We start from the raw sequence: 25,647 nt of genomic DNA, 5'->3' as shown, positions 1-25,647 counted from the left end.
GATTTGTTTTACGCAATTCATTTATGACTTCTGGTAAACAAATTGTTGTATACCAATCAGTATTTACAATCCTTCGATCCTCTAAAGCCACAGTTGCCACATGTCTGGTATAACTGAAGAAACAAGCAATTATTTGTTTGGCAGCACTGCGTGAACGAACAACTTTTGTTGGTTTCGGTTTATTTTGAAATACTCAAACAGTGGATTATTTACTTTCGGGCTCATACGAATATATACGTGTTTCGTCCCCAGTAACGATGTTGTAGACCAAATTTGACCGACCTCGGTTGAATTTCTTGAGCAATTCTTTACTCCATTTAACACGAGCCTGTTTTTGAGCTTCAGTCAAATTGTGTGGGATCCAACGACTGCAAAATTTCCGTACCCTCCAAGTGATCATGCAAAATCGTATGTATTGCTTTCATGTCAATGCCTAAGGATGCCTGAATCTCGCGATATTGTCATATGCCGGTCTCGCTCAATCATTTCACACACAGCATCAACATTAGTGACAATGACAGACGTAGATGGACGACAGGAATTCGTCACAAAGAAAGGTACGTCCACGCTGGAATTCGGCAAACCAATTATAAACAATCCTATTGGATGATGCTTCATCCCCAAAAGCCAAATGAAGTCGATCGATGCATTGTTTAGGAGTTAGATTACATTTGTAATCGTAAAAAATCATTGCCCAAAAATTTTCACGCGAAATTTCCATTTTCTCACAAAATAACATTTTTTAAAATACTATGCAAACAAAACTAATTGGCTTGGGTATAAACTGTCAACTGAATTATAGGTTAAAAACGTCTAATTTTACTATATGATAGAACGTTGGCTCCATTGGAAGAAACTTATTAGATTGCAGAAACTTTTCCAGCAGCCTACATACGAATAAGCACTTTATTCACTTTATTTCAATGTACCAATTTTTCCTTAAGTCTGGCATTATTATATGATTATTTTATATATAATTATAATATTAATATATAATTTATATATATAATTCATATATATATATATATATATATATATATATATATATATATATACAGGGTGTCTCTTAAGATGAATCGGGGCCACATTGGGGGTGGAGAATGGATCAAAGGGAACAAAAAATTCTTATATCATTTTGAGATACTCGCTGTAGTTTTCGAATTAGAAAAGGAAATGTTTAATATGCGGTTAAGCCGCGCCGCGCGAATTCGTAGGACTGCCCACCCTCGAGCGGCAGTGGCGGCGGCGCGCAGAGAGGGGGAAAAAGCGCTTCGTCGTATATATATATATATATATATGTATTGTATAAATATACACTGTTTGATAACGAGAAAATTCTCGCAATACATACAATTTTCGCAATAGTTAACAAGATATTAATTATCGCCGAATATTGGTTTTCAATAATTGTTTACTCAAGTACTATCAACTTTATTGAAAAACAGCAAAAATTATTTTTTTCTTATAGAGTTCTGAGAATTTTTTTAGAATTTTTTAATACTACATTTTTTTCATGTTGGAAAAATAATAGCCAATAAGAAAATGCAGTACTAAAAATTGATAAAAACTTCTGAAAAAATTCTTAGAGCTTTATGACAAGAAAATAAAAAATTGTTTTCTCTAGCTGTTTTTCTGTAAAGTTGACAATACTTGAATAAAAAATTATTTATATAATAATATGTCCACTATTTTGGAATAAAATCAATATTTTGATATAATGTGTTTTTTAGTAATATCTTGTTTAATATTTTAACAACGCTATTTTTAATCGACTTTTTTATTTTAAAGACTAGAACTTTTTTGTCAATGTCATAGGGTTGAGTGGCGAAAAAGGTGGCGACTGTCTAGTCTCTAAAGAGGCCTCCTGTCTTCCAAACGTTAATTACTGCGAAAATTGCAAAATGGTAGAGAACTTTTCAACTCAGTTTAGTCCGCTTTATCCCTCTCTGATGAAAAAATTTTTCTTAGAATTTTTATATGAATTGGAATATTTTTCAGAAATACTCAAAAATAGTCAGAAAGTTCACATCTTCTTTTAGAATTTTTCATACATGTAAATTTTGAAATATTTGAGATTTTTCATTCCATAACTTTTAAAAAATATTTTGAAATTTTTTAGATTTTATAACATGTCATTAGAAATTATATTTACAAAAAATCTTAGAAATCTTATTAGGTGTACAAATAAGTTTCCGCCGTTTGACAAAAGACGATGCCACTAGCAGGTTAAAATTGTCTGATGTAAAACATTATATCGTAAGATTGGACATCTGTCAACAACATAACCTTGAAATACTAGCGATTTTGTATCAGCATCATATATTTTTTTTGGTGCGAAAATGCCGAGTTTTGAGCCGAATAAGCGTCATTTGCGGGAACTTTTGATTTACTTCTTTAATTTGAAGAAATCTGCAGCTGAGGCTCATCGATTGCTTGTAGCAGCATATAGTGAGGCTACCTTAAGTGAGAGAAGTTGTCGTGAATGGTTTCAAAAATTTAAGAACGGTGAATTTGACGTCGAAGACAAAGAATGTAGCGGAAGGCCGAAAGTGTACGAAAATGCGGAAGCATTATTGAATGAAGATTCGTGCCAAACGCAAAAAGAACTTGCACTTATATTTTGACTTACATCAATAAAACATTATGTATCGTTCTTTCACAATAAATGCTTAATTTTTAATAAAAAACGGCGGAAACTTATTTATACACCTAATACGATATTTTATTAATTATTCTATTAATATATATTATATAATTTGTATACATTAATTAACATATATTGAAAATTTTGAAAGATATAAATTTTCTGATAAATGTTCTAATTCGTAATAAAAAATATGAGAAAATTATAAAATTATATAGAAATTTTAAAAAATTATATGAAAAATTTTGAGAAAAATTTTCATCAGGGCTATCGAGAGTTTTATTGTTACTTATCAAACATCCTGCATATATTTACATATAGATATTGTATATATATTTATAGGTATTTATACTTCCGCACGCGTCCAAGCCCATACAAACATAATATAATTATATTACAACTCCTGTTTAATTTTTAAAAAATTGCGCACATATGGGGTTCATAGCTATCGAAAGAGTGAATCTTTATCTCTAATTTGCTTTTTTATAGATCTCTGGACGATTTTATTTTACTCAATTATTCAATGTTGAAGCAAAAAGGGTCGTGAACTTTCATAGTCTTTCACTTTATCAGGGCGACAACCTGATCTTGTTCCTCCGGACCGTTCCTTTTATATTATGTTGCTTATTGGAGTGATGGTGGGGGGGGGTGGAATTGTGAGGGAAGGGGAGAGGAAATTGATCGGTCTTCAATAATCGGGAGAATCGGGGAAAGCTTCAAGAAAATTATTAAATACTTCTACGGGGAGAGTAACGTTGCTATAGTAATCACTTTCAACAAACTAAGGTCTTTCCTAGTCAAGAAACTATCAAACTTGGCATTCTTAAAATATAGGAATAATAACATCATCCTATAACTTAAGGACTACTTAGAAACTCACAAATTCAAAAATCATTTATAAAATCAGCCTGATTCTCATCAAAGAACGCATCCACTTCACTAAGTCACAAATAGCCCAAATCTCCCATAAAATCTTTAAACTCCATCTGTTCCTATCCGCCACGTTGCGATATGACATCTGGCAAATTCTAGATCGTATTACATATGAACAAGCCATGAAGACAATCCTTCACGCAATCCTCTGAAAGACAGAAACATAAATCTTGTCCCTCACAAAAATCCACAATCTTCTTTACTTAACGTTAAGAACCTATCAACAAAGACCTGTCTCGAGACACGATATCTGCGCTTGAAAAAGGATTGAACTTCGCAGTGGCACTTAGGGTTCCAAAGGAAGAGATTATCAGCCAAATAGAGTCAATTATCTACCTCTCATCGGAACAAGCAGATAACATCAGACAGGTAACCAATATTCTTTCTAAAGCAAAATCCCCTCCACCTCCGAGACCTGAACAGGAATACAAACATTATTGTGCTTCTAGTCGACAAAGGCACGACAGTATTGTCATGAACACATCAGACTATAAGAAAAAGATGAAGAATCTTCTCTCGGCAAAGCATACAAAAAGCTTGACAAAGATTCAACTAATACAATCGCGCAGAAAAAATCTTAGTGGAGAAAAGCAACATTCCTAGTAAAACCAAATCAACATTAAATCTACAAATCCTCTCCTATTAAGACGGATTACTAAAAGTACACAAATCAAACATCTCCCTCAGACCGATTGTCAGCGCCATACATTCTTTGACATACTTATCCCGCTTCCTAGCACAAACACTACAATCCCTCACTGAAAAATTGGATCACACATAACCAATTCAACTTCATCCAAAAGATCCGACTACATCCCACAGACCTGCTTGTAAGTTTCGACATAGAATCTCTTTTCACACAAGTCCCATTAAAAGACACATTAAACATAATAAAGGCCTCACATGAAGTCCTCTTCGATCTCATTCCGCTAATAGAGCACTGCTTAACAACCACTTACTTCTCCTATAACAACCAATTTTATGAACAAACTTCAGGAGCAGCGATGGGCTCTCCTATTTCTGTAATCGTCAACATAGAGCATTTTGAGAAAGAGGCCCTCAGAAAAACACTCAAAAAACCAGATATTTGGTTCCGTTATGTAGAGGATACATATGGAGACACAGCAGAGCCGAACTCTGTAAATTCCTTATTTTCCTCAACAATCAATATCCAAATATCCACTTCACTATAGACATAGAAGAAAACTCCCCTTCTTTAGATGTCTCTAAGAAAGGTATCTGATAATACCTTAGACCATCAAGTGTACAGAAAACCAACACACACAGATAGATATTCATATGCCGAGTTGTGCCACTACCTAGCACAAAAACAGTCAGCAATCAACTCACTTGTACATAGAACTTTCACCATCTCTGATAAAGAACATCTACAAACAAAACTCAACTATCTAAAACTAACCTTATAGAAAAACGGACACAACAAAAAAGACAACCAAATTAATCAATAAACATGTAAATAAAACAACGATCAATCACAATCACAAACAACATACAATCAACATATAATCAGACGAAAGGATCCTATCCATTCTCCCATATGTCAAGGAAACTTCAAATAGGCAGGATATTAAACAAACACAATATTCGAACTATCTTCAAAAATCACTCAAAAAGATAGGACAAATCTTAAAAAATTCTAAAGATCGAAGACCTCTACTCAACTCCGCAGGAGTATACAAAATACAATACCTTGTTTCTGCGGGCAAGTATACATTGGAAAAACCGCAGAACCTACGGACAAAAGAACATTAACGTGATGTCAGGCTAAAATACGTCACGCAGTCGACATCAGAACACAATATCTATACGAGACATCAAATACTGTTTGACAAAACGATCATAATAACCAACATTACTTTCTAAGAAAGTATAGAGAAGCTATAGAGAAAAAACACCCTAACAATTTAAATAGAAATAATGGCTACAATAATAATATAAATAAAATATGGAAACCATTCTTTCGGTTATTGAAGACCAATCAATTTTCCCCATGTTTCACCCTCCCCCCTCCACTCACACCCCTCATTTCTCTTCTTCTCTCCCACTGCTTTCGCAGTCTCTATGCGTACTGAACATCGAGATCAAGTCAGCTTTTGCCCTTTTGCTCTATGAGAGGTTTCTGTCCTCGCTAAGCTGGCCTTAGGACACCTGCGTTATCTTTGACAGATGTACTGCCCCAGTCAAACTCCCCGCCTGGCAGTGTCCTCGAATCGGATCACGCGGGAGTATCATCGGCGATTGGCCGAGGCCATTCTGATACGCTTGGCTCTAGAACACCGCCGGGGCACGAAGCCCTCGGGGCACGCGCTCCGCCAAACCGAGTAAGTAAGGAAACGATGAAAGTAATGATATTTCACTGGCGATGTTACCATCTCCCACTTATGCTACACCTCTCATGTCTCTTTACAGTGCCAGACTAGAGTCAAGCTCAACAGGGTCTTCTTTCCCCGCTAATTTTTCCAAGCCCGTTCCCTTGGCAGTGATTTCGCTAGATAGTAGATAGGGACAGCGGGAATCTCGTTAATCCATTCACGCAGTGCAATATAAAAGGAACGGCTCGGAGGAACAACTCAGTATTAGGCTATTGCTCGCCTTGATGAAGGGGATTACAAGGTTAACGAAACATTGGTATTTCACGAATGGATCTGGACACGGAGAAATACATAATGAAACACATAATCATTTTATAATAATATGTATAAATTTTTCAAAAATGTTGATTTTCGATAGTTTAAATAATTGTACTTTTTTTGAGCGCTTCATATCGTACTATTTTTTTTTGTTAGTCTAAAGATTCAACTAAAAAAATCCTATGGGTTTTTGCTTGGACATTAAATTTAAAAATTTGAGTTAAATTTTTTATCGAAAGTAGTTATTTTTTGCGAATTTTCCAATAAAATTTTTTTGAAGCATTGTAATTAATTGAAAATAAAATATTATTTATTTGATTCATATTTATCTGTCTTCGTCTGACTTTGAGGTGTAAACTTCACATGATTTGAGCTAAAAAATACGTATTCAGTCCAGAGATATAGCGTGATAAAGGGATTTGCAGAGTTACCCTGGTTTGAGTCCGAGAAGGTAATCCGTAAACCAAAAATAATCCGTAGCATATTAAAATTAAATAAGAAAACTTTTTCGTTGCCAGTTATCAATATTACAGTCGATATGAATAAAATCTAAAAATACAAAATGATTCGTAAAAAAATTATTAATTTGGGAAGCTCTAATTAATGTGTTTTATTGTATTTTCAAGTTTTTATATTTTTCATTATTAATTTTTTTGTAACAAATGTTTTAATGAAAAATATAATCTAACGCTTTGTAGTGCAATATTATTCACATTTTATCCAATTTGGAAATAATTTCTAAATCATTGAGACATAACTGATAGTGAATAATGTCTTTATTCATTTCATTTCAATGTACCAATTTTTTCCTTAAGTCTAACGTTATTATAATAATTATTTTTGGTTTTTACGAAGGAGAATATGTATAAGAAAACATAGAAATTAATCGATCCCCGAGTAGTCGCGAAACCCTCGAAAATTGATATCCTCCTTTCAACAATTTTTAATTTAAATAATGGACATTCCACATCATCCACATGTATTAGTGCAGTGTAATACAAAGAATTTGTTTTTGTTTCAGAGAATAAAGCAAAAACATTATATTTTTACGTACCCATGAGTATTACTATCGTTAGTAACGTTTTTTTTTTCATCTGCACAACACTAATGATTCTGCACCAGAAAATACATACAGCTAGTGAGTTGAGAGATTCGGAGAGCAAGCGTCACGATGAAAATAAGCAGAGGTATATATTACAATTAAGGGAATCAACTCTGATTAATTTGGATTGATGATTAGATTGGAATGACCAATCATATTTGTCATTTGACTTGATGGATGCAATTGGTCAATAGACTAACCATTGATTAAAGTTAAGCGGAGTTGGTCAAAGTGGCCCTAAAGAATTAATGTTATTCAATGCACTCGCATTTACAAAAAACTGCATGATGTATAGTTAACTGATACTAAAGGAAAAAATTATTATTATTTTTACACATATTTAATAACAATAGTAAACAGTTGAAAACAATTTTAAAAATCAATAAATTAAATTTTAATCACAGAACATTTCAAAATTTCTCTTAATATTATATTATTAGAAACATACGATATTTAACATAATATGTAAATTAAAAAGACCATATTAGAATTTAAAAACAATTATTTTATTAAAAATGAATTAAAACTACAAGAATTATCTGCATGATATGCAGATCATCAATACTTCCCATTCTTATATAGGCAATATAATTATTTTATTAGGATAATAATCGTTATATATAAGCATACATTAATGCTTCTAATTCTATATATACCTATCTGCATTACATATATATATGTATAATTTGTTTTAATGAAAGAAGCAAACATGTATATCCATTTACAAATAGCCTCACACATGTCAAATTATATTTGCTTTATTATTTCTATTTATAATAAGACAATTGTTCTCAGAATCTGATATGTTAATTATTCATATCTTTATTATATATACAATATATAAAATTTTATGTAATTACATATAAAATATTTTTTCTCGGGTATATATTATTATTATTATTATTATTATTTATTTTAATCCTTATGGTTTAGGATGGTTTACATTTTATTGACTATGTATTCTTTATATATACATTATACATGTCTACATCTCGAATCGTATATCTATATAAATATAAAAGATATAATTATCATTTCTGAAAATAATACGTTTATATGAATATATATAACAGTTCAACATCTCAACATTCAGATCATAGTGGCGCTTCGTAGTTAAAGTAATAAAATATGTAATATATGAAATATAAAAATATATATGTGTCAAATAACATGAAGCAAAATACATCACACCTATCAGAAACCTATAACTGCTTGTGTTTTGGTACTTCAAGATTGTCTATACAACATTGTTTGAAACTGCTCTGAAAATAAGACTATTAACATAAAAATATATAATTGCTTGAAATTGCTCCGGAAACTATACTTACAATCCATACTTTGCTTTCTCATTTTTTAAATACAATCCAGGAGGGGTCTTCTTCCTTATTCCCTTTTTCTCTGTTTTCTGCTTCTTTTTTTGTTTTATCTCTCTTCCTCATTATATCCAGCCCTGTAACTTCTTCCTTTATAAATTCTTCCATCTGCATCTCATTCTTTATCTCCTTGCACTCCTTGAGTACATAAATCATAATCTCCTTTGCAGCCTGATAAATTCTGCATCTTCTTTCTTCTTCCTCTCTCCAGTGTTGATTTCCTTTTGCTTCGTTCCCACATCTATATCTGACTATTATACTTCTATTATATTTTTCAAATATCTTGGTAACAAGATTTGTTCTGGCCGTATGTTCTTACAGTCACTATTATATCTTGATTCTTTTATCTTTATTTATCTTTCTACTTTCTCTCTTCTTTCTCTTCTAAGGTTTTCTTTTATACTTTGAATCCCTGCTTCTCTTTCCTTTCTTACTTGCTGTTTACTCAATCCTGCTCTTTCTAGAACTTCACTTCTTTTCCCATTTACTTTCTTTTTTTCCCATACAGTCCTTTTCCAACCATACTTCTTCTTTTCCAATACATATCTTTACACATTCTTGTATCAGTTTTTTCTTTGAGTTCCTTATTTTTTTTCTTCATATTTTATTGCTCTTCTGATCGCTTTAATTTTAATTTTACTTATCTTCGTTTCTTCTATTAGTATATAATTAGGTATTCTCCAATCCACAAACAACACACAGTTTTAGAATTCATTTCACGTACTTTCTTTTTATTCCATCTAATTTATTGTCAGTCTGCCAACCTCACACCTCCGCTCCATACAGGGCTATACTGTCCACCAGAGCATTGAACATCTTTATTCTCCTTTCGAAATCATCTTCGAAAATTTTTTCACCGATGCTTTACGTTCTCTTATTGCCATTGTTATTTTCTTTAATCTTTCTTTTTTACATACAAGGTGCGTCCCAAAATTTTCCCAACTTTTGAAATAAAACAACAACGGTTTACTTTTTTTTTCAAATTCAAATTGTTTATTCAAAGTAGTCCCCGTCGATACAACGTTTGGCACGATCTAAAAGCATTTCAAATGAGTGTTTTATGTCGTTCAAAGGCACGTCCTTCAGAATAGTGGTACAAGCCCTTTGGATGTCTTCTACGTCCACATACCGCTTTCCTTTCATGGACAAATGCATTTTGCCGAATAGGTAGAAGTCACAAGGTGCCATATCAGGCGAATACGGGGAATGGTTGATTGTTAAAATGTGATTTTTAGTCAAAAAATCAGTGACAAGTGTCGAACGGTGAGATGGCGCATTATCGTGTAACAAGCGCCAACTTCCTCCTTCGCGATATTCTGGCCGAATACGACGAATGCGGTGCACCAAACGCTTCAAAACGCTTACATAGAATACAGCATTAACTGTTTGGCCTGCTGGAACGAATTCTTTGTGCACAATACCCTTGGAATCATAAAAACTTCGATGGAATTTTCGTTAATTGTCGATTTTGGGCGACCTGTATGTGCGTCGTCATTTATGTCCTCACGACCGTTCTTGAATCGCGTATACCACTCATAAACACTGGCACGGGCTACACAATTATCACCATAAACTTGTTTCATCAAATTATGGGTTTCGGTAAATGTTTTACCAAGTTTAAAACAAAACTTAATATTGGCTCTTTGTTCGAAGTTCATTCTCGTACCGATGTATACAACATACTGACACTTGAGACGCCATAACTTCGTTTCCACTGAATCAAATGTCATGAAATTTTTACTGGAAGTCAGCTAGGGATGTACCTTTCAAACGCGCAATCGAACACACGGATGGCGCCACCCGACCTATCCCTATTGAAAAAGTTGGGAAAATTTTGGGACGCACCTTGTATATTTCTCTGTCCCCCTATTTTTCTGCAGAGTTATCCTAGATATTTAATTTCTTTAACTTCTTCTATTTCCTCTTCTCCCCATTTCCTCGTTTTTGTTTTACTTCTCGAATCCCATTATACATGGTATCCATTGTAGCATTCAATTGGTTTTAATCGGAACTTAACGTTTTAAACGGATTTTAATCATTGAACTTGTAATTCGATAAAATCCCATTTAACTCGGTAAAAGTGAATTTCCAATTAAAACCAACTGAATTTATATAGCGTGCAAAATCCGATAGAATCCCATTCAATTCGGTATAAGCAATTGAAACTTATTGAACTTATAGCGTACAAAATCCGACAGAATTTCATTTAACTCGATATATAAGCGATTTTCCGATTAAAACCCATTAAACGCATAAGAAAATTGATTGAATCCTAATAAAATATTATTGGACGCGTATCCACTTAAAATTGATAGATTCTCATTAGATCTTATTAAAGTGTGTTTCTTATTATAAATTCATTAAATGACGTCTTTTAGATATCTTATGCAACATAAATATTATCTGGGGTCATTGCGCGGCTTTCCCATTCAATCTCATTAAACGAAATAAAATTTGTTTAAGTACATTATGTGAACCTCAATAAAATCCTATTAATTTTAAAAGTGATCTTCATATAAAGATCTTTTAAAGATTGTATGACATCTATTAAATCTTATTTTTTAATTGGAAATTTTATCATGGATAATTCCATTTGGACTTATTACATTGTTGTAGGAACTTGTCAATTGATTCTTCTTTTCTGCGAAAGAAATCAATCGGAGATTGCTGTTGCTCATTTGGTATTCAAATTCATAAGAAATCTTTCAATCGGTTTCAGTGGAAATTTTTAAGCAAAGTACTCCTTCTGTCTATCTTTTTTCCATTTCTTCCTCCAAATCCGATATTGAACATCCGATATTGTCTGATGTCGGACATTCCTGTCTGAGGTCTTTTTTTCCAGAACTCTTCTGATTTCCTGTTGCCTATTTTCACTACATTTATTGTTTCTTTATACATTTCCACAACTCGAAGTCTGAGATATCTATCTGCATCTTTTTCATCATTTCATTTAGCTGCTTTCTGTTTCTACATTATCAAATGCAGCTTGTAGGTCAAAAAAAATGCAAACATCTTCTTTCCTGCTCAATTCCCTATTGACCACGTAATTCATCATCCAGATCCATCGATCCTCTTTCCTTTCTGAATCCAAATTGTCTTTCCTTCAACTTTCCATCCGTTTCATTTTTAAGTCTTTTGTTTAGAATAGTCGCATAGATATGCTGTGCGTCTTATATGTCCATTAACGTAATTCCTTTGTATTTTTTAATCTCGTATATTTTTTCTCCTCTTTGTAAGACAGATTAAACCTTTATTCCAATCTGATGATATTCCTTCTGCTTTCCATATTCTATTATCTTCAAATCTTTCCATTCTTTATTATACCATTGTCTTTTTCCTAATTTGGGAGTATCTTCTTCTTATATTTTTTGATTGCACTTTTAATCTTTTCTTTCATTTCCATCTAGATGCCCTCTATATCCTTTTGTGTACTCTTCCATTCTTCTCATCTCTGGTAGCTTTTTACTCCCTCTATCGTTCAATCACTTCTCTTTATTTCCACTTCCGTATTCTTTCTGTCTTTTTTCTCGATTAATTGCCCCATCAGTTCTACTTCTAACGGTATGTGATCTAATTCCATCCTGTTGCCTTCTACCCTTTTTATCTCTTCTCCTGCTCGTTTCCTATCACATAATCTATAACAAATAATTTTCTATTCCCTATGTACATCCATCCTCCTTTTCTCCAAAGTTTTTATCCAGTATCGCTTATCCTCTCTCTTCTATTTTACTTATTACTATATGTTTATTATGTTATCTATGAATTCTCTACTCTCACTTCTCTTTTCATTTTCTTCTGAATCTCTTTCACTATCTGTTTTTGCGTTTAAATCTCCTCCCATTATCAAACACTCTTCCTCTTTTTCTGGAATATGTTTCATTAATAACTCCATTGTTTTTTCTATCTTTTAACTGTACACTGAAATTATTCTCCATTTATTTTCATTATACTTTATTTTACACTCCATCGCTGGTTCATTTAGTTCCATAATTTTATTTAGTTTCATAATTTTTACGTTCTTTACTCTGTTGCTCACTGCAATGATTATCCCACCTTTTACTCTTTCTTTTTTATGCCTTTTTTGCTGGTTCTATCAGTGGTCCCTCGACTATCTATTTTTAATCTTTTCCCACCTATCTTCGTCTACTATCTTTTGTCTCAAGTAATCCAACGATGTCAAAATCCTCCAGGTATTCCCACGTTTTCTCATATTTATTAAATAGTCCCGCAATGTTCCAGAAACAGATTCTTATCTTTCTTTCCATCACACTTCTACTACCCGTATCCTTTTCTCATTCTCTTCTTTCTCCTCTTCTTCCTCTGTTTTCTTCTATTCTCTTCTCTCTCTTATTCCAACGTAGCCACTTATCTTTCATAAATATCTTACCATAGCTTACCTTCACATTGTTTGCTTTCTCTCTCTCTCCTCTTTTATTTTGTCTTTCAATTGTTTCTGCATTTCTCTTTCCATTTTTGTTAGATCATTATCTATAAATATTCCTGCATTTAAGTCCTTTTTTAAAATCATAATCTTTCTTTTTTCTACCCAGCTTTTCAATTCAGCTACTATATGCACTTATTATCCCTATCATGTATCTTGAACGCTTTTCTTACTCTTACATCTACCTTCAAATTTTCTTTAATGAATCCTAAGACCTGTTGTTCCATCTTATTTGCATCCCATTTGTTTATACCTCTGATAATAATGTTGTTTCTTCTCCTCTCTCTACCTTTCTTTTCTCTCTCCCATTCTAGCTTTTCTATTCTTTGTTCCAGCTTCCTGTTTTCTATATTGTATTCTTCCTTATTCTTATTTTTTCTTCTTTCCTCTATTTCCAATTTTTTTTCTTTCCATTTTTTCCTTATTTGCTCGAATTTTGTCATCTCTTTTCGTTCATCTCTTTCATCTGTTTGCATATATTTTCCTCCATCTCCTCCATAATCTCTCTTTTTATTATGGGCTCTTCTTTTTCTGTTACGTTGTGCATATTTTTTTTTAGGTTTGTTTTTACTACCTATTGATCTTCTTAGCATTGGTACCACCTAACGGTACCAATGCTCTTCGTAGATTCTTCGCTCCTCCTTCTTTCCCAGTCCGCTCTATTTTCCTAAGAGCTTTCCCGAAACTTCTAAGTTCCTTTATTCCCTCAGGTTTTTCTTTCTTTACTTGCTTTCTTTTCCTTCTCACTTTCTCACCTTCTTTTTTTATGCTCCACTTATTATTTTACCCTTCTTTTCGTTTCTTGCTGTTTCTCGATCAATATTTACTCTATTAGCTATATGTCTTCACACTATCTTCACACTAACGTTTGCTAACCGGAAGTCCTATATTTATATATATATATGTACAGGGCGTTTAGAAATTAGTGATAAGTTGTTCGCGCTTGCATTTGGCGATGGGCTGGGCGAATTTGACTATTTTCATAAGTTAATAACTCGTTAATCATTGCGACAATTGAAAAATGGTAGAAGATTTTTCTTCTCAGCATTCTGCCTTTGTGTGAAAGACTTATCACTAATTTCCAAAAACCTTGTGTATATATATTGTATATATATACACACACACACACACACACACACACACACACACACACACACACAGTGACTCGCATTAATATTCGTCAACATCATAATAATAGAGAAACTATTATTTTTGAAGTATAGTTTTTATAGGATTAAGAAATTACAGTTTTTTAATCATTGGAAACGCTCATTATAGATGTATAAAATATTAATTTTAATAATTAATTTATTTAACTAATGTAGTTTTCAATATAAAAAATTAAATAAGTAAATCCTTAATTTTAAAATCGCAAAAATATTAGGACACTCATTATATTTTATATTTACTGACCTCTGGAAATCAAATTTGTTTATTCCTTACTTGTTTACCGTGAAATAAGTCATACAAAATATGTGATTTATTTCATGTTGAATTAAGTTAATCTAATTTTCTCAAGATCATACAAGTTAACAGTGAAAATGAGACATAAAGGCAAAAATAGTTCATTTGATAAATGCCAATTTGTTATTTTTCATTATGAAAAAGGCAAATTATATCGAGAAATCGGTAAATTAATAAATTTGAGTAAGAGTACGGTAGCAGATATTGTAAAAAGATGTTCGTGAAGATCGCATTGAATCAATACCTCAGAAAGGATGTCCAAAATTACTTGACTCACGGGATCAACATAAAATTATTAGGAATATAAAAGTAAATCCTGGATTAAGTGCTACAAAATTGACCTCAGAATTATACAAAGAGACTAACAAGAAGATATATCCTGATACAGTAGAGTATTAAAAGAAAGTGATTAGTTGCTGGTAGAGTTACTCGTAAAAAGCCATTTATAAGTGAATCGGAAGAAAAGATTAATTTTCGCCAAGGAATTTATTTCTAAAGAACAAGTATGGTGGACTGATGTAATATTCACTGATGAGAGCAAATTTAACATTTTCATATCTGACGGACGGAAAATGATATGGCGAAAAGCAAACGAAGAATTCAAATTGAAAAATTTGAAGCCAACTATACACGGCGATGGAAGTTTAATGGTTTGGGGTTGTATTTCAAGTAAAGGAGTGGGTGAATTAATTTTCATTGACGGAATTTTGGATAAAAATAAATATTTAAGTATTCTAAAAGATAATTTAATAAAAGGTGCTAATAATATATAATAAATATACGAGGTAATTTCAAATTTTATCAAAACAATGATTCAAAACATAAATCGCGAATAGTGTAAGAATATTTATTATATAACTGTCCAAAAGTATTACATCCTCCACCACAGTCATAAGATTTAAATTATAGAAAATTTATGGAATTTATTAGATCGTAACATTCGGATTACGCCTATAAGATCAAAAGAAGAATTAAAATTTAAAAGAGGAATGAACGTGCATTACACCAGATTATTTAAAAATTATTTCTAACATATCTAAACGTTTACAGTATGTTATTACACAAAATTATCCAACAAAGTATTAAAATTATTATCATTTCGTTTAGATATTTATATTATTATATCTTGTTAAGTGTCCGAATATTTGTGCGATACAAGAATTAAGCAAAATTCTGTCTATAATTTAATATATTCGAAACTGTATCATATAAATAGTAATTATAGAAATAAAATTTATATTTCTAATAACTATAATGAATTTTTCAATTTAAAACAAAAGCCATAAATTTCTTACTCCAACAAAAATTATGTTTAGATGGTAATAATTTCTAAAGCATCATGATGTCCGAATATTAATGCGAGTCACTGTATATATATATATATATAAAATTTAAATTAATATTACATTTCTTAAATATTTCTTAGAAGAAATTTTGAAATTCTCTGTGATTAAAATTTAGCTTATTGTTTTTTAAGATGCTTAAGATTGTTTACTATTATTGTTATTAAGAATGTATAAAATTAATAATAATAAAAACATTTCTTTTCATGTATTTTTAATAGCCCTAAAAAATATTATACATTTTATTAATATATCTTATAGTCACAATTACAAATAATACAAAAATATATTTGATCATAGGTTTAGTATGTACTTGAAACTATTCATAGTGATGGGAATAACTTGGGTTTTGGAGATACTAGCGTGGATGATTGGTACCAATATTCTACCAGAGTACTTCTGGTATCTGACCGACATCATAAATGCCTTGCAAGGTCTCATCATTTTCGTTGTATTTGTGTGTAGAAGAAAGATCAAGGAAATGCTATTAAAACAATTTCGCGGGAAGACTTGCGGTCCATTTAAGATTCCAATAAGTGATAGTATAGCTTCGAACTCTAATACAGCCACTTCGCTGTCCGAATCAATATCCATGCAACAAATCAGTCCCTCTAATTAACAGCTAATCATCTCGCAAAATTTAATTAGTCCTACTGATGGTTGCAATGCAAAGGAAAAATTCTATTATAGATGAGAGTTAACAGTTAATTAGCAGCATAATTTCTTCAGTCAAAGATCTTACATACATATATACTATATCAGAATACATTGTTTCACGTTATCTTTTGATCGGTTTAGAAAAAGACCAAAATTATACAAGGAGGGATTGTCTCAAATTTTAACAATTCTCTTTGTCTTTCACTTTACAATGCGTTTCAAATTTTATCTCAAATTAAAAACATGTGATTACGAATAATTCCTCTTTTTTTTTTAAGTGTGAAAATAATGAAATGTAAAATAATAAGTGAATATAATGTAAATAATGTGAAATATAATTTTCAATTAACGTGTGAAGAATTTTATTTGATTTTTTTATTTAAAAGCCCGAACATTATTATGAAATACATCACAGTACAAAATTTTTCATGCATAAATACTCGGGAAAAAATGTTTTATATAAAATTTATATAACTTCTGTAAATGAACATATTTTATATGTAATCGTATATAATTATATATATTATACGTATATAATATGTAAAGAGGAAAGTCTTCTTTTATGAGATGGGCGCTTCTTAATATGAGATAGCGGCGTTTCCGCTAAACTAATAAACGCTATCTGTTGGTTGCACCATGAATTTATTGCTCTTGGAATGAAAACTATTTAGTGGAAAATTTAGTGGAAATTATTAGATCATGCCTGTAGTCGTTATAAAAAAAGATTTTAGAATTTGGATGTCTTCAAGTTTCGTTGAGATGAGCCTTTAAATCTTGTTAATTATTTAATAAGTAAATAGTTGGCAATAAATTCTTCGTGTAGTGATAGAGTAAGATACTAATAGAAAAATACGGGATACGTTGAATTGCTTAATTACAGAAGTTGATTTTGTAAAACCGTAAGGAAATGGTAATATGAGATATTCAGGGTATTTCTAATATGAAATAACCTATGCTCCTATGTCATAGTAAAAATTGTTGCTGAAGTATAAATGTTACTATACAATAATAAAAAGGACAATCGGAATGAACATCGAGTGCCTGTTTCTGCGATGCTTAGTTCCAACTATCTGAAAACGAGTTCTAGGTCTCATTTACAATGCATCACATATTTATATTGCGCGCGCACTGGCTGTGTTCGTTTGTATTTTAGAAACATTAAATAAAATTTTTTAATTATAATATTGATGTACTTTGCGTTTTATTATCTCGGGGCATCTCATAGGAGCACAATTTTTTTACTTAGCGATTTGCTTACTTTTTATATTTCTCTAATTTATAAAAAAAAAATAAAATTTGAATTAAATTTTATAACATTATCTTAAAATTTATTAAATTTCCTTCCAAATGATCTATTATTTTTTAAATTCTGCCCATAGATTTCCACCATCTGCCCAAAATAAATTCGGTATTTCATAATAGGGGCCTTTCCTCCATAATTATATAGAATTTATTTACACTTCAGCATATACAGCCAAGAAGGGGACTTGGTTTACAAAAGTACTCATTCATACTTACATTCCTCTCTTACATTTATCTTACAACTACAAACTTAAATTATTACATTCTCTTTTACCTATACACAATCTCTATATTACAATCCTATCATAGTCTATTATTATTGTCCATATTCCATGTCTCATTTACCTTTAGCTCTACATAATATTTCTCTGCCCGTACTTACCTCCCTATCTTCTCTTATTTTCTTTAACTGCATATTCCATCTACATCCTACCCTTTTTATTTTCTATTGGTCTCATTATAATGCATTTCCTTAACTTGTAAACAGATAATAAATTACCTATAACTGACTATAACTAACTATAATATACTGTTACGTCCAAACTCTTGAAAATTTGGTCAAGGAGACAATGAGGGAGAATGGAGAGGGTGTGGAAGGACGGTTAGACTCAATCTCACAGGCGCGAAGGCGAACCTGTGAGTTGTACGCATCTTTTCAGTCCCGGAATATGGGTCAACGTCCGAAGGGACGCTATGAAATCTGTTCCGCTGGACAGTGCGAATGTCGGTCCTACTTTTCGAGTCCAGGAACTTAATCTTTTTGACTCGGGACTGGACCTCGTGCGATCTCAGGTATTCGAGGGAAGTGAATGCGAGAGGTGATGTTAATAAAAGACAGGATAATATCTTAAGTTACATTTATTAATAAAATGCAAAATAATAATAAAATAAAGGGTTTTATACATTATAAACTTCTCAAATTTGACGTGTGTTCGTTGGAAACGCGTGTAAATGTATTCATGCACAATGAATGTGTTTTTCCATGCGGGGAAACGCAGAGGTGGACTGGAAATGGTTGCGACTATTAGCTGGCGTCTGTAGGACGTAACAATACTATACTACAATCTTATTTCATACTCATAGCCTTGCAGTCTTACAAAATACTCATTCTTTGTCTTTACATTATCTTTGTCTTTACAATAGTCTCTATTTATGTCTTTTCCTTCCTCTCTCCTTCTTTTTATTACTTCTTTTTCTCCATCCTTCCATAATTTTATTAGCGTTTTTCCTTTAAGTTTTTCATTCAGATCTTCTCCCCATAATTTCCTTACAATCTCCTTATCCTTCCCCAACTCTTCAAAACTACCTCTTGTCTCCTCACATTCTTTAACATAATGCTCCAGATTATCCTCGCTTTCACAACAGAAAAGACATCCTCCCTCCTCTATTCCTAGCCAGTATTTATTCTTCTCTTCTAAATTACCGCATCTTAATTTAAATAATGCTCTTATCTCATCTCCTCTCTTCCATTCCATATTCTCCATCTTCAAATAATTTGGTACCCTATTCTCTATACTTATCTCTTTATATCTTTTATTATAAAGTTTGACCTATCTATTTTGTCCCTTTCCCATTGCCTCTGTAAATTTCTTTCCTTACTTAAATCTTTTTCAAAACTTTTATTTCCATGTCCCATTACTTCTCTAGATTCAATTCCCCATTCGTTCTTATTATAATAACTTTCTTTCTCCATACCATATCTATTGTTCCAATCATAGCTTTATTTTTCCTCCCAGTATTTCCTGACTAAATTACCTGTGTTTCTAGTGTTACGTTTTGACTTCACGATTCTTTTCTTTCGTGGAGAAAATCTGTTTTTTTCTCAAATGCGAAGTCAGTAACATGGCGGATCGAATATTGATTTTTGATTATTATAAAAGACTAGACATCAATTAAAGGAAAATAATTATTAGCGTTCGATTGAAAACACGTGTATTGGCCCTAAGACTCACAGATAAGCCTTTTTCTGACTCATATATTGGGTCATCTAAAAAGTATCCGCGGTTTTTTGTCACTAGATGGTGTTGATCATATATCGGGCAACACTAATCCGATTATGTCAAACGAACACGCGTCTGAAAGATGACATTTTAGGTTACATTTTTTGTAAACAAAGTTTGATGATTCATCAATCGTGTCAAAAGTTATATTGATTTGAAAATGAGTGAAATATCTGAAGAAATATGCTATGTGATGCTTTTTTACTACAAAAAAGGCAAAAACGCAGCACAAACATGCCGACAAATTTGTGAAGTTTATGGCGCGGATGCTGTAAGTGAACGCAGGACGCAGGAGTGGTTTGTTCGATTTCATTCTGGAAATTTTGATGTCAAAGATCGACCTCGCTCTGGTCGACCAGTTACTGAAAAAGTCGATGAAATTTTGCAACTGGTCAAGCAAGACCGGCATGTGAGCTGTCAGGAGATAGCCAATGCACTAAGAATCAATCATATGATAGTTTGGAATCATTTGAAAAAGGCTGGCTACGCAAAGAAACTCGATGTTTGGGTGCCACATGAATTAACGCAAAGAAATTTGATTGATCGAATTTCCATCAGCGAAACACTACTAAAATGCAACGAAATCGACCCATTTCTGAAGTAAATCATCACAGGCGATGAAAAATGAGTGAAATACAAGAATATTGTTCGTAAAAGATCATGGAATAAGCGCGGCGAACCATCACAAACGACTTCAAAGCCTGGATTGATGGCAAATAAGGTGATGTTGTGTGTATAGTGGGATTGGAAGGAAGTCCATCATGAGGTGTTACCACATGGCCTAACGATTAATTCAGAGCTTTACTGTTCACAACTGGATAGATTACAGGAAGCGATTAAGGAAAAACGAATTGATTAACAGAAAAAGTGTTGTCTTCCATCATGATAACTCCAGATCACACACATCTTTGATGACGCGCCAAAAATTGAGGGAGCTTGGTTGGGAAGTTTTGATCACCGTATAGCCCGGACCTTGCACCGTCTGACTACCATTTGTTTCGATCTCTGCAGAACTCTCTTGATGGAAAAACATTGACCGACAAAAGAGCTGCTGAAAATCACTTGAAAAAGTTTTTTGATAAATCACAAAAGTTCTACACGGATGGAATTATGAAATTACCCGAAAAATGGCAAAACGTTATAGATAATAATGGCCAATATATATTTGATTATAACATATAATTGATTTTCAATAAAGAAAAATTTCATTCAAAAATTGAACAAAAAACCGCGGATATTTTTTAGATGACCCAATATAAAACGAAAACACATTAATCACTCCTATTCTTTCGAAATAATTGAGAAACCTTTCTCAATTAAAGAAAAAGAGATGAATCATCCATTCAAAGTCCAAGTATCGAATTGCATCACATCCCGATATATATATATATGTGACCCTTCGGAAAAGCGTAGTCAGTAAAAAGAATCTTTCGAGCAGTCATAAGTGACATTCAAAATCAGTTAACAAGTTTAACTATTTCAAGTTCTCGTCTCAGTACAATCCAATCAAAATCAACAGTCCACATCATTGAGACATAACCGAGGACTCCCGCTAACGTTCACCACTACTTCCAGAACAAATTCCTTTTTCTTTCTCTTTCTCATGTTACTTTAATTTCAAGACTATATGATTGTCAATATTCTCTCGTTTCCTCCTTGATCCATTCCTTTTTTCTCTCTTTAATCACAGATGCACCTTGCCTATCTTTCTCGACTTCGAGTTGTTTAAGTGGTAAAACGCTTCAAGTTGTTCACCTCTTTCTCTACTCCGAATTATTTAAGCGGTAAAACGCTTCAAGTAATTCATCTCTTTCTCTACTCAGAATTACTTAAGCGGTAAAACGCTTTAAGTAATTCATCTTTACCGCATTCACAATTATTTAATCAATAAACGGCCTAAGTAACTCACAGTTACTCTTCCTGAAGAACCAAATCATAATTCCTGAAAAATCTATCTCTTCTCCTCCTTCTCTTCGGAATTATCTTCCCGTTCTATGTTCTTCTAATTATCCGTCATGGGTACTAATGAAAGAAAATTTTAATAGATGGTCTGGTGGAACAGACACAGAGCAGAACGCAAAAAACGGGCAAAGCTCGAGAAACTCAAAAAAGTTAACTTTCCAATCATTACGCGGATACAAACCGGGCAATTTATCTCCTCTCAAGCCCGTCGTCAACTACAAAGAGCTCATTTACGCCAAAAATATCGAGATCCTCCCTCGACGTCCCTGTGAAAGATCTCACCTCTGACAAACCAATTAATAGTTCCCCAGCAATACACCTTCAAACCCTTCCTTGAATTTTGAATTTCCTTCCTCTTCTTACTCTCCTACTCTGATAGACTTTCCACAGCGTGCAATTCTTCCTTTCTCGTCCCTTTTAAGGACAACAGATCCTTCGAAGAGATTTTTCAATCACTTGAAAGCCTCGCCGAATCGGCGAGGTTCTCCCTCCCTTCGACCACAACACTTTATTCCACGTAAACATACACATATATACATCGTCAGAAAAAAGATATTAGCTTAGTTTTTAATATTATTATTACGTAACCAATTATCTTTGTAAAACAATAGAACAGTGATTATCATTTATTTCGCCGCCCTTTCGATTCGCTGCGTCTCGACAAAGATCGTAAAAATCCAATCTCTGGTCAAAAGGATTAAGTTCCTTGATTTAAAAGAGGACTGATGCACAATCTCAAGTTGGATAATAGCATCGCGTATCGATGTTGATCCACATTTGCGACATAATCAAGTGCGTCCGACTTGTGGCACCCGCCTCAGAGCGATAGCCACAAGAGCGGTCAGTTGCCCCCTCCCAATTCTTTCTTTTCTTCGAAATAAAAGAATCTTAGGGCCTGGATGTAACACCAGATTTAATCTTTTTCTCATATTTTCTTACCTTCAAACCCCATCCTACTTTGAAGTTATTCATTATCAGCTCTCTCATAATTACATACTTTGGGGTGCAGAAATCTAAGTTGAAAATCCACCTAACGTAGTCTAATATTATTTTTTCTAATTCTTCTTTTTTCTTCCAGCCTCATAATTCCACACCATATGCCATTACACTTTGTATCAGATATTTAAATAGCATGCATCTTCTAAAATCATTTCTGCATAGCTCTTCCCCTAAGCCTCGTATCTTTCTTGCTACCATTTTTCCTTTTCTACTTATTTCTTTAATATGCCTCTTTTATAATTGCCCATTTCTATCTAAATTAAAACCCAAATATTTAAATTCCTGCACCTTCTCTCTTTTCTTATTCCCACATTTTCTTTCTTTTTTCTCCCCCTCCCTCCAGACACCATTCTTTTCTGTGCACAGTTCCAATTTCCTTCCCTCCAAAAAATTTTTGAACATGCTCATCATATCCTGTAATGTCTCCCTATAAGCCTCCCTACTAAAACTAAGTCATTCGCATATATGCTAACAACCATATCCTATCCCTCCTCCTATTCCTCTTTTCTCTAATTCATTATCTATGTCCGCAATATATAAATTGAATAACAATGGACTCATCACACAGCCTTGCCTGCCTTACTCCTTTCATTGCCTTGCTTCGACTTTATCCTCATCTCTGTTTCCTCATACATCTTCTCTATCTTCCTTATCAAATATTCACTTACACCCTTGCCTCTAAAAGTCTCTCAAAGTTTCCTGTCCACCGTATCAAAGGTAGCTTTTAAATCTGCAAATATTATATATATTTTTTTCTCTTTCCTTGTTCCTGATTTCTTTCTCTCTGTATCAAATGCGTCAGTATGAAAACATTATCCGTTGTTGATCTTCCTCTTTTAAATCCCACTTGACTTTCCGGAATCATACCTTTGGTTTCCACCTCCTTTTCTAGTCTATATCTTATTACTTCTACATATATTTTATACGTCGTACACTGTATCTCTGTAGTTTGTTACCTTCTCGTCGTTTCCTCTTTTATATAGAGAGACAATTATACTTTCCTTCCAATTTGAGATATCTTGCCTGTACTCCACTTTTTATAGCAGTTCCACTAGCCTCTTCCGTAAACCCTTACTTGCATATATCCAAGCTTCCATAGGCATCTTTCCTGCCGTCTTTTTTTTCTTTATCTTGCGTAACGCTCTTCCAATCTCTTCAGCTTTCAGTCCTTCTTTTTCCCTTGCTGCTTTATTTATCTTCTTCTTCCTCTAGCTTAAAAAGCTGACCGATGCTCTGCTGTACTTTATTTTCATCCACTTTAGTGCTATCCAATAGCTTCTTAAAATATTTCCTCCAGTCCTCGTTCTTTATAATATTCTCTTTCCATATCTTCTTACCTCTCTTCCTATTAATATACTTTCATATGTCTGCTTTCCTCTTCAACTTTTTCAATTCTTGCTCCTCTTCTTCCCTTTTTTCTTTTTATTTCTTCAAATAATTCTCTGAACTCTTTCCTCTTCTCCAAATATTTCTTTCCCGTCTCTTTTCCATTTTTTTATTTCCTACATATTCTCTTCACCTCTCTCTTTTTCCTGGAGCAATTAATATCCCACCAGTCCTTGTATCCTATATACCTTTTCTTCTTTTTAACTTTCTTCACGACATTGTTGAACACAATCTGTTTTAATTCCTCTCACATAGCTTTTACCTCTTCCTTATTATTTCTCTTGCCTTTATCCATATCTTCCTCTTCATTTATCACCTCCGTGTTTTTATTGTAGCTTTCTATGGTCTCTTTATTCCATACAATAATTTCTTCTTCCTTGATGATACTGACACATCCTCTTCGTTCCAGTCCTCTTCCGTCATTTTCTTCCAATCCCATATCCTTCCCCAGTTCCTTCCTCTAATGTCAGGACATGTGGTCCGAGTCCACTCTCGCGTCGATCCTAAATTCTACAATTCTATCGCAAATATTATCGTTAGCCATCGCATAATTTATTACCGAGCTACCTTGCTCCTACCGAAAACCGATTAAAATCGATTAAAATGTAATCCATTTTAATCAATTGTAATCAGTTTTAATCGGTTCAATCTGCGCTCGGATTGAAAAAATAATGAGTTTCAATTCCGGAAGAATCGTAATCGGTTTTCGTATCACTTTCGCGGATTATTTCCGATCCGAATTCATCACGTTCTAATTCATATTGTTATCAATCCAAACAGATCCGACTAATCGGATGAATATGTAATCCAAAATAATCCATTCGAATTGTATATTTTTCTTGTAGCGACTCAATCCATTTCAATTACAGGAATACCGATTCAATTGGTTTTAATTCTATTTGCTAGGAAAGACGACATTAATCCGGTTAAATTCGAAGTTCTCCGATTACGAGGATAAAAACTCGGATCTAAGGATCTTTAATACACAACTAGGTAATCAAATTTTCTTCTTACCAGCAAAAGTAATCAGATTCAATCAAAACTTCTCCGATTTTGCGGGCAATATTGAAATCTGTTTTAATGCAACGAGAATTAACTTTTTTCGTATCCGCGGTAAAAGTATTAAGACTTATACTCGTTTCCACCAAATAATATATATTATGTTCATAATTAAACATTAAGTATTTTTATCGCATACTTTGTAAGAAGTGGGATATATAAATAATTTTGAAATCATTAAAGTTGAAAATGATTCTTTTAGTCGAATTATTTTAGCATTTCTTTGTTTATTGGAGAAATAAGAATTTAATTTTTGTTTCTATTAGATCTATTTGTAACGATGAAAATGAAATTTTATAAATAAAAATACATACATTGACAATTTAATTTT

The 25,647-nt window shown here is 32.7% G+C and overlaps 1 protein-coding gene and 1 pseudogene across 1 annotated transcript in view; one reads left to right on the top strand and one right to left on the bottom strand.

Moving 5' to 3' along the window:
• Nucleotides 1–17,790, top strand: part of LOC105154370 (G protein-coupled receptor Mth2) — a 34,815-nt gene extending 17,025 nt beyond the window's left edge. Inside the window, exons 5-6 of the mRNA XM_087410859.1 lie at nucleotides 7,250–7,415; nucleotides 16,252–17,790. Coding sequence (XP_087266985.1) covers nucleotides 7,250–7,415; nucleotides 16,252–16,570 — 485 coding nt within the window. The 3' untranslated portion in view covers nucleotides 16,571–17,790. The remainder of the gene's footprint in view (nucleotides 1–7,249; nucleotides 7,416–16,251) is intronic.
• Nucleotides 10,254–15,283, bottom strand: LOC147907960 (uncharacterized; annotated as a pseudogene).
• Nucleotides 17,791–25,647: the final 7,857 nt, after the last annotated feature.

The sequence above is a fragment of the Acromyrmex echinatior genome, chromosome 11 (genome assembly GCF_024713525.1).
Source record: "Acromyrmex echinatior isolate Ae372 chromosome 11, ASM2471352v2, whole genome shotgun sequence".
NCBI lineage: Eukaryota > Metazoa > Arthropoda > Insecta > Hymenoptera > Formicidae > Acromyrmex > Acromyrmex echinatior.
This window is presented reverse-complemented; position numbering and strand designations above follow the sequence as displayed.